We start from the raw sequence: 11,686 nt of genomic DNA on the forward strand, positions 1-11,686 counted from the left end.
AAACACACATTTGTTTCTAAGCCTTTAACGATGTTGTAGAAGTAGAATTATAATTATATATGCTGTTGAACGAAAATATGCACAATAATAATAATAATAATAACAATGTAATATTTAGATATTAGGGACGCGCTGGCGCGTGCTACACAACTAGTATATAATAAAAACTTGTGAAAATTACCTGATCAGCCTCATAATAAAAAAAAAAAATTTGAGATCCTTTATCATTCTTATTTTCAGAATATCTCATTTTATTTTGAAAATATTTTATTTTTATAATTTTTTTCTCGTTGTTTAAAATTTTAATAGACTTAGCTTTTTATAATTTTTACAGTTTCATTTTAATTTTTACTAGTTGTTTGCAGTTTATGTAAAATCATCTGAAAATAAAATAAAATAAAATAAGCTATTCAAAGAATTACTATCTTCAAACAAGGTATCTATGGAATTTCATCTACGTATTTTGAGACATCCATTTTGCTTTTAGTATTGAACTCCCTGTTTAGTTTGTGTAGTAGGGAAGTCAAAAGCCCATTACAGATGGGCTTATAAACCAAGCAAAAATAAACCCCACATTTAATTCAGGGGAAATTCCACAATCTGCCAACTTCCAAAATTTTCACAAATAGCTCATTTTTTAATTTTTTTTTTTTTAACTCCGCAATCTGTTTAGTTGGTTACGTTTTTTTATAGTTTTATTATTTTTAAAATGTCTAATTAATTTTAGAATTTATAACATAGCTATATGCATATTTGATAAATCATGATATCAGTTAAACACGAAATCACTACATACAAATCTTCTTATGGAACATCAGTGAAAGATTGTGAGCGTAAAAACTAGAGGCTAATCTTTCCAAGACCAGCACAGGCACTGCAAGATCTAGCAGAAGAGCATTTTGTGCAGTAGCTCCACTTCTTTGGAAGCCTGAGATATTTCAAAAGTGACAACAGTAACAAAAAAAAAAAACTTGTAAGTAACGATTTTTAACCTATTCATGCGAATTCTGGAGGAGAGATAGGGAGAGAGTAAAATATACGCAGCAGTGTATCGAGTAGCCATGTTTTTAGCTGTCATTCTCGCCCTCTCCGCGCTCTCGTCCGACAATCTCTTGACCACAAATCCCTCGCCCTTGCAATCCGGGCATATCCCAGAACCCCCACAAGCTTCGCACGTTTTCATAGGCACCTTAAAACAATTCGCTACACAATCATCTCACAAGTTTTCTGTTTCTCGTCGAGTGTAATCCTATGTTTTAAATGATTGTTGAATCGACATTGCGAAACGACGTAATGAAAGCAGATATTATCAAACCTCTTGTGCCTTTGAAGCTTTGTTTCTCTGGGCGAGGAGAGTCGCGGCTGCGCCGACGACTGTGGCGGCGATTGCCACGGAAGCCACTGTCTCCGGCAGAGCACAAGTGACCACCGAAACTGACGATCGCTTTCCTTGCTCTTCACACTTCGCGCTTGCTATTCAACCAATAAAAAGTCAAATCAGATGAGCTAGTTTCATTGAGTAGAGCTCTCTCTGTTTCTGTGAACCATGCTAATGGTTAGGAAATCAGTGTACTAGTTCCCTAGCTTATGGGATTTTCCATGAATTTGTCGTATCTGTTTGAAATCGATGACCAGTAAAACACCAACAATACACAGATACAAGTAAAAAACCAAACAAATTTCGGAGATTGACAAAAGTCCAACCTCTTGACCGAAAACTATTTTCTCGTGAATATCAAATTTTATCCCGACCAAGATTCTAAGAACTTCGCAACAGAGTCTTGTTCTTGGACAAATAAGCACAGATGATAAAACTTGATTCAGTCACTTGATACTTCCATTACAAACAGAAGAGGTAAAAATCATTTTATCAACTACATCATTGATCAAAACACATTAAAAAAAAAAAGTTGAGAACTAGCCTCGTGAAAATCCCCGAAAAAGACACAGGATCTGTACACGGATACACAGCTGTACTTGCTCACTTACATCCAGTTACTATTATGAGATCCTCTTCTTTCACATGTTGTATTGTAAGGTCAGAAAACCCCACAAGACACATGTGAATTGGATTCAATATCCATCTCAGATTCACAACCCCCAAAAGGCCCAACCAAACCAACCATGTGAAATCAGACAAACCAAATATACTTCAATTCATGTTTGCATTTACGCCAATTCCCACCTAAAAAAAACTCACATCATCTTCAATTTCATACCCTTCGCATCTTTAATTCAGATTTCTCTCGGCATTAAAAGCCGCCAATACCAATTGAACTATACCAAGCGAGTTATATTTTGAGTAAATGAAACCATGTCACACACACACACACACACACAGAAACCATAATATATCAGTAAATGCACTGAATTCAACATTGATTTCCTATTCCCCCATATTTTCCTATTTAGTATTTCCAACGCCCACAACAATACTTTAATTTGATTAGGAAATCATAAACGAATAAAAAGAAGAAACTAATTCCTTCCCAGAACAAACCTTCCTCTCCATTAAATATTACAATGAATGATTGTAGTTGAAATAACTCAATCACGAAAACCCACTTCTTTAGACGCACGCATGTAACAACAACCAGGGAAAGATAAAAAATTGATATGAAAATTTACTTCCGACCAAAAAGACTTATAGATTACATAACGGCTGAGAATTTATAAATTTTTCTGGTAATAAATAAAGACGAGAAGTAATGATATGAACATACATTTTGTACGAAAACTTACTCATTGGAAGCGAAGGGAATGATGGAAGATGAAGTGAGAGCTTCATTATTTACTCTCTTACTAACGAACTCGCGGACTGTTTCTCTCAAGTATTCATTAGATTTTTTTTTTTTTTTTTTTTTTTTTTTTTTTCCGGTTGTACCAGTTTCCTTATCCTACAATGTTAACGCGAATGTCACTTTTGCCTACAGCTCTATACATAATTACATATATAACCCCCACTTTTTAATTTATTTAAAAAAAACTATAATTTTCTATTTCTCTTTTTTTTTAAGGATTAATTACAATTCCCCCTCAAGTCTTACGCTTGTAACTGCCCACTCCTCAAAGTCCTAAAAATAGCATCCGTGCTCTTATAATCTTGCATTAGTGAAATTGTACTCCTTCTATCAACTCTTCGTAACGCCCATCCAATTATTGATCATGTTGGGTGAAAGATTACAAGGGCACCGATGCTTTTCAGTCTTTTTTGGTCCAAATAATTGTAGTTTTCTAATTTATGACATTTTGGGATATGAATATACTCGGGAGTTCGAAACAAAACGGAGTATGATTTCTTATGGTCCAGCCAAAACATGGTACCATAATTGTGTTTTTGTAATATTCACTAAACATATCATTTTGGTTCTACAATTTTTTTTAAATATTAGAATATATTTAATTTATTAAATTTAATTCCTGAAGAATATCGGAATTATTGGTATAGGGTGTTTAGTTTCGATTGGCCGGAATTCTTATACTATTCCAACCATAACGCTCTGTTATAGTTAGAGCTAAATTCCTGTAAGGCCTAAATGGATTTGGCCAGAATATTTTTGACGCAGATTTAGTTATGAAGTCAATAATTTCCTCAATTTCTCTGTTGTTAATATCGATTTCTTCTTTTCGCTCATTTTATTTTTTCGTGATATAACCTACGTATTGATCATATTAAACCGGGACAATTTGTAGATAAAAGTAAAGCCAGTTGCTCAAGGAAATAATTAAGGTCTGTAAACATATAGATATAGATTTTAAGTGGTATCATTTAAGAAGGCCTCTGAGCTAACGTAAAACCAGTGCGCCATAATATTAACTGTTCATTCATTTAATATAGATATAAAGCACTCTATTACTACTGCTTGTTATACTGAGCTAACATGCCTTAGTTCCTTATTGGAAAATATTTATATTGCCAATTTAAGAGCTGGATTGAAAATTCAGAAATTTATTAAAACGGTTCAAATGTAAATTCCGATATTAAAATTAATGTTTGTTAGTAAAGAATCATGCTTACTAAAATTACTCAGCTACTGTACTATACATAACACAGTTAACGTAAATAGCTCTATGGGATTATCATACATACTATTACTATGGATTAATTGTGAAGATATTTTTATATCATTAGCTTTCATAAACAAGACAGCGTTAGAAGTGTAGCACAATCCATGAGCTACTATATGTATTTGAATGAGTATGACACTACATATATGCCATTTTTTTTTTTTTTGAGGGATACATATGCTAAATATTGTAGCATCAAAGTCTTCAATAATGAAGAATGAAGAAGAAAAAAAACGTTAGGTGAGCTTGAATCAACTAAGATATTAATGCAATCGATTTATTAGCTGTTATTGCCTTCTTAAAATTTTTTTCATTTTTGACAAGGAGAGAGAGAGAGAGAGAGAGAGAGAGAGGAAATGTTCCTGTCTTAATAGTTTTTTTTTCAGTATTATTTTTCTAGTTTCTCACAAATAAAATTGGAAGATGTGACTTTCCGTAACAAATATATATCGTGGTGTGAGTGTGACACGTGTTAATTGACATTTCAAGAAGCGAGAAAAATTGATATTTGCATATCTAAAAGGAAACCATATTTGATAAGTATGGATAAGTTAATAATGGTAGCGGTAAGCACATCACTCCTACTTAAAAATGAGGAGTAGGAGATGGGTTTTAGAGTCATGAAAAACTCAAAAGTCATTAAAAAAAATGGTTGCTACTTGATTAGCATGGCAACTTATATTTAAAATGAGAATAAACCATCAGTATTTTTTTAAAATAACTTAAATATGACCAAAGATATGTATTATGAAGGATGCACTTTTTTTATAAATATTTCTCTTATATAAATTTGATACGTTGGATATTCCTACTTCGGTTTTAACGTACACAACCGAACATATCCGGTAGTACAATGGGATTTACTTCAAGGAATGTGTCGAATATATATGATATAATATAGCAATATATATATATATATATATATATATATATATATATATATATCCAATATCTATAAGATGTAAGCAATAAATAAAATATGGTAGTAATAAATAGTGCACACCTCAATATGTACACAATATGCATGAATATATCCTTGCAGTGTCGTTTGTACATGGTGATATAAATCGTGCACAACTCAAATATCTTTATGCCATGGAAAGGTCGTATTAACTGCGTGCTATAAATTTTATTTGATAAAGATAGAGCATTTTTCACGGGTAGATATAATTATATAATAAAATCTTTTACGTATACTAGTATTTATTTTGCAAGTAAATGTTTATGTTTCCCTACCAATCAATAAAAGAACATCATGAGCATTAAAGACTTGAGCCCAAACGATCACTCTTTGAGAAGCTACTTTTCCCCATAAGGCTTACATTATGGCATAAAATTAAATGAAAAATGAGAAGTTATTAATCACCATGATCTACATTTTCATACCAATTTTCCTATTTTTCATGTGCAAAAACAAATTAAAACAAAACATTAGTTATAATCTTGTTTGGTTTATTGACAATGAGAATACGCTAATTCACGAGTGGGAGTGTATGAATCTTGTGTTATAAGTTCCACTTCCATTTTGACGTGGGATTTTCTCAACATGGTAGTTTTAGGAGATCACTCATCTCCGATTGCATCTCATTATCTTTTTATATCATTGTTTGTTTGAGCTTTATGTCCCCCAATACGAGTTAGATATGATGAGGCTTTATTTGTTAAGTATCCCGGTCATATCTCAAAACTAATTCACAATAATAAAATAAAATAACACGTGAATTGAAGGACATACTGTTGAGTCGATCTTTTTTTTTTTTCTTTTTTTTTTTAAGTGAGATTCTTAACATGTCCTTCAAGAATGCAATTTTTTTGACTTATTCGTCCGTAATTTTCTTTTTCTAGGCAGTCGTTTACATTTGTGAGCTTTGATACTATTTTAACTCGTCTCAAAACTAGCTAATTCGGCAATGAGATTAACACCCCCTAACATGATAAACATTGTGAATTAAGTATGTAGCATTCTTAACATGTAATCCTATTACTCTTCTCCAACCGTCTTCTTCTTTTATCATGCTGGTCAATCAGACTCGCAATTTTTTTTTAAAATTATTTGTTGATATCGTGATTAATTTGAGTGTTTTATGGTTAATTTTCTTTATTATATTGACTAATCATATTTTACGCTTTAGTTTAACTATTCAAAATGTGCTTGACATTTTTGCTCAGCACTTCAACTCATAATTTATAGATTTTTTAAATTCACAATGCGTGACTTCTTTATCTTAAACATTATTTATTTCAGTTTTCGGAGCTGGTTATTTTTTTGCGTAGCTGAGTAGACAAAAAAATAATAATCTTATGTTGGTTGATAATTAGAGGGGAAATATTTCATGTATGGTATTAATTATCTTTTTAAAACTGATAAATTAAATTTTTATAAAGTACATATGATTATATAGTAAGACAAGGACAAGTATTTATATTCGAACTCAGCGACGTCACAATTCGCAATAAAATGTTGACAAAATGTTTATGTCTGTTGTCACCATTCTACAATTAGTCATGCATAATTCCGTATACAAAAAAAAAAAAAAAAAAAAATCTCAAGCTTTTTCACGTCCATATCATACATAAAATCTCTTAATTGAGGGTGGTTCTATAGTCAATAATTCATAGAGACACGCATACGCCTATTTCTATATAGCGTGAAATAATTTCAACACCTCATCTGATTATTAGACACTACGTACGTACTAGTTTTCGTTCTTTTATCACCATCATCTCATGAGTATACCTAAACAAGTTGCACTAATACAAAACCAACCGTAGGATATAAAGTATAAATCATATAATAGAAGACAACCACATCTCGGTTGGCAAAGATTAAAACCCCTTTGATGATCTCCTTAAATGCACAGCTCCGAAGCTTATACACAATTAATGGAGTTTATTTAATATGGACGTGAACTTGGTGTGTTTTCCTCAAATTGCAATAACACATTCACGGGCATTCTCTCTCTCTCTCTCTCTCTCTCTCTCTCTCTCTCTCTCTCTCTCTCTCTCTCTCTCTCTCTCTCTCATTTCCATTCCTACCATGACATAGTTGCCCAAAATTATATAAATAAATACCCGCCACACCCTCCAACACTGATTATATGTTTGTGCCCAAATCTGCCATATCATCACCCAACTCTCACGAGCCTATTTAAAGAGATCAAAATCCCTTTTTCCTTTTCACCTCCAACATTAAACAACCTCACGCTCACACTTGCACTACCCTTATAAAAACCCTTCTCTTCTTCACATTCTCATATCACACATACCACCATATCTTTCTTTTTTTTCATTATTATTATTATTCCACTTCCCTTTCTCTCATATATCATCATGAACTATTACAACTCGCTTTGCGTTGCACTACTGTGCGCTCTCCTCTTGCTCCAATCGTGTTGCCACGTGTCATTCGCTGGGAGGTCGATCCCGTCGAGCGCTCCGAGCACGGTGGTGAGGCCGTTGGCGGCGGAGGATATCGACGACCGCGATCACTTCGGAAGCCTCAGGCCGCGGCTCAACCGCCCGACACCTGGCGCCGCCCAATTCACCGGCTGCATGCCCAAGGGCTTCCGGCGAGCCTCCGCCCCGAGCCGCTTCGTGAACTATCACACTCTCCGCTCCCTCGGCTGCAACTCCGATGCCGTGCGTCACAAGAAACCCTGATCATATGAGTCATGCCTTACCTATACTACCCGTTGTACATGGTTTTGTTTTCTTGGGTTTTGTTTGTTTTTTTTTTTGTTTGTTTTTCATAATATATATTATATATGGGGTTTCGTATGGCAATTTCCATCGGAGAGTGAGGTTTTACATGAGTGTTTTTGTTATAGGAGTGTTGAGAGAAAAGAAAAAAAAAAGAGTTTAAAACTCGTTGGTTATTGTTTAGATGACCAATGGATATTTGTTTATTTTTACTGATATTGGTTTATTAATTTTGTTGGTGTGTTGGATGGAGCCAATTTTTCGGACCCCAATATAACTATGTGTTTGTATTTACGTGCCAAACTAAAAGTATTTTGGCTTTTATAAATCACATATGTCTTATGGAAAAAGGAAGATCTATATAAATGAAAAAGAAGAAAATTGTCATATGATATTATATATTATATTATATATATATATATATATATATATATATATATATAGTTTGGTAATTACATGACTCCATTTTCTCTATATTTTTATTTTCTTTTCTTTGTAGTAAATTCTTTGTAACTATGAAAAATGTAGTAAAAATATACCAGGCTGTCGTGTGAAATTGAATAATGGTATATGATATTCACCAACCAAATTTAAGAAACGCGGAGGGTTAGTTTTGTGCCTCAACAATTTATATCACGAGTGAGACGTATTTGAAGTAAAGTCGTGAGCACAAGAGCGCGCACACCAATCTGACCCAACCTACGTGAAATTATAACGTTTCTACGTACCTAAATATAAATGATAAACAAATAAAATTATGTGTGTGTGTGTGTGTTGTTGTTGTGTTGTTAAGGGTGTGTGTGGGGTTAAGGCTTCCTTATGATAGTCATTGCGATGGCAAAGTTACATTATTAATCAGCTACATTTTGTTTCTTAAGCAATTGTAATGCTCAATTGATTCATGGTTCATGGTAACAACATAATTACAGTTCTAATTCAGAATTTGCTCTTAAAAATGAATTGACACCTCCCTAAGTTGCATTTTAGAGAGGAATAAAGTGCAAGGGGTAGAACCTTTTTCTCCTTTTTTTTATATCATTGAGATTTCATTCAAAATAAAATGCTACTAATGAGCGATATACAACGAAATAAAAAAATCATAATAACTAAACCGACTAGACAAGCCGAATGTGTCGCCTAAGAACCAACCAGACAACCATACACGACTAGGTCTGCTTGAGATTTGCCGAAGCATCTCCCTGTCTCTCAAACGGAGATAAAATTTTACATAACCAAGGATGTCGCTCACTCGAGCGGCAACCAACCATAGACCTTCCAAACCTCCCACTGAAGGACCACTTCCTCAAACCTTGCTCCCGCAGTTTGAGCGATCCTTCGTGGTGGGAGCTTGAAAGCATGAGGTCGGCGACCAACCCAACATCTTCGCTTCGATTAAACGCGCCGAAAGTTGTAGATGAACTTTGATGGAGAAACGCACTATAGAGAAAAAAAAGACTCAGTTCACTATCAAAAAGACTAAGACAAAAATCTAAATCTAAACCATTAAAAATAAATTTAACTCAAACCCTTACATAACACAAACAGATTACCACTAACACTTAACCCTCTCTATACCAATCAGCGCCAACCCAACACATATTTCCATAACCAAGGTATGGGGCCGAGGAGAGGCATACCTCTCTCTTAGTGACGAGGGCAGCGGTAAAAAAATAGGATCAGAGACAGAGTTACTGGCCACCAAATGTATTCCAAAGGCTCACGTCCTCTCATCCACGTCGTCCAACTAAGTGTCAAGCTCTTTCTGCCATATTTTTTTTTTAGAATTGGAGATTTCCAATTTTGAACCAAAATTTTTCCGTTCTAAGAACACCATAACTTCTGGCCCTTCTCCGCCAGAACATTTTGTTCCACCTAGGAACCAAAAAGGGAGTTCTACCAGAATTGAAAGTGCAATTCCGATCGAACGCCTTGGTCTAGTCCATAAGGACCATTTATTAAGAGATTTGTTAATAACTAGCCCGTAGTTAGGGGTGATATTAAAATAGTAGCCAATTTATTAGTTTATTTAGCTAAATAGCCAATATTACACGTAGTACCAAAAATGCCCCTTTCTCTAACTTCACCCCCCATTTTTTCTCTGCCCAATCTCGCTGGAGAACTCTGTCGGCGGCGGAGCACCAACACGACCACCCGATCTGGATGATCGCCATCGCGGGGCTTCAGCAATCGGTCATAAACTCCATCGCCGTCTTCCTTGGCGATCACCGAGTTTAGCTCCTCGCAGATCAGCTCGAACGACGATTTCCCCATTCTGAACGATTTTCTGAAATTCCTCTTCTGGAAAGTCCGGTCCGTTGCACTAGTCCCACCACGCTTTCGATCAATCCTTCACCCACAGCCTCCGCTGATCAACCGCCGATCCATCGTCGGGCTTAGCTTTCTCCGGCGGCGCCGCCGCAGCGGCGGCGACTGCTGTCCTGGACCGCTTCCGTTTCGCGCGGAGGAAATCATCGATGGTCTCGGCGTCTTCGGAGACGGAGATGGAGAAGTGTTCCATGGCGGTTTTCGTCTTCTCAGCGCGAGTCCGGTCGAGTCTGGATTTTTCCTCCGCCGAGTCGCTGCGGAGATCGTCGGAGTCGCGATTCTCCTGGTCTTCCGTCGCCGCCGCAGCAGAATTACGACCGCGCACCGGCGGATATCGGCAGAGGCGACGGCTCCGGTGAGATCTCGGCGGCAACGGAGGAGAGCGAGGTGGTTAAGATGATCTTACACACTTTCGACGATGGAACTCGCGACCGTCCATACGGTCACTGCTTTGTTGCTGGGATCAAGAAATACCCAGCCAAGGTGGTTCGTCGCGAATCGGCGAAGAAGACGGCTAAGAAATCTAGGTTAAGGCTTTCGTGAAGATCGTTAACTACCAGCACATCATGCCCACGTGCTACACGCTCGGACGGTCGAGGGAGGTTAAGGGACCCGAACCACTTTTGAATATATATATATATATATATATATATATATATATATATATATCTTTTGATATGAGAAAATATTTAGAATTTTTTGTGAAAAATAGAATTGTAATGTTACGTATATCGTAGGTATCTCGTTCTAAATAAAATCGGATTTACTGTTATATTTACCATAGAAACGAATGATTTATTCAATGGTTAATATGATTTACTGTCGGATTAACTGTCCTCGATTGTTCACAGAAATAATTAGTAAATCGTATTTACTGTTAGATTAACTAGTCATATTTACTATAGAAACGAATGATTTACTCAATGATTAATATGATTTATTGTCGGATTGTTAGCCCTCGATTGTTCACGGAAATAATTAGTAAATCGTATTTACTTTTAGATTAACCAAGTCCTCATCTCTGATACTTTTCCTGTTAGATTAATTACAAAATGTTACGGTAAATAAAATTTACTTTTGTTCTTGTTACGGTAAATAATATTTACTGTTGTTCTTATTACGGTAAATAAAATTTATTGTTTTCTTGTTATGGTAAATAATATTTACTATTGTTCTTGTTACGGTAAATAAGATTTACTATTATTCTTGTTACGACAAATAAGATTTAATATAGTTTTTGTTATTGTTAATTAGATTTACTAATTTTTTTGTCATAGTTAATATTATTTACTATGATAGTTAAGAATATTGACCTAAGGGTATAATTGGAATATTGGAATGTTGTCATGATAAATTGGCTATTTTCCTAAATATGTTAATAGTTTGGCTATAATTTTAAAGTAGGGGTGTCATTTTGGCTAGTTCTTTAGCCGGCCCATTTATTAATTATTTATAGTCTTGACCTGATATATACATGGGTCATTTGTAACTTTTTATAACTGATGTTTAAAATATAAGTTGATATTGAGCGAAAATTCAATCATCGGTGAAAAAAATATAAAAATTAACAATGACAAAATTGGGTGGGATGTAG

At 34.9% G+C, this 11,686-nt stretch overlaps 1 protein-coding gene across 1 annotated transcript; it reads right to left on the bottom strand.

The window, feature by feature from the left end:
• Positions 1 to 736: 736 nt before the first annotated feature.
• LOC149382146 (uncharacterized) lies at positions 737 to 2,890 on the bottom strand. Its single transcript, XM_089601126.1, has 4 exons — positions 2,743 to 2,890; positions 1,316 to 1,473; positions 1,041 to 1,189; positions 737 to 928 (listed from the first exon to the last, which is right to left on the bottom strand). The coding sequence occupies exons 1-4, from the start codon at positions 2,786 to 2,788 to the stop codon at positions 841 to 843; spliced, it is 441 nt and encodes a 146-aa protein (XP_089457252.1). The 5' UTR covers positions 2,789 to 2,890; the 3' UTR covers positions 737 to 840.
• Positions 2,891 to 11,686: the final 8,796 nt, after the last annotated feature.

Source organism: Urtica dioica, chromosome 11, assembly GCF_054948205.1.
Source record: "Urtica dioica subsp. dioica isolate 48M chromosome 11, U.dioica_male_clone48M_v1_H2, whole genome shotgun sequence".
In the NCBI taxonomy this organism is placed as follows: domain Eukaryota; kingdom Viridiplantae; phylum Streptophyta; class Magnoliopsida; order Rosales; family Urticaceae; genus Urtica; species Urtica dioica.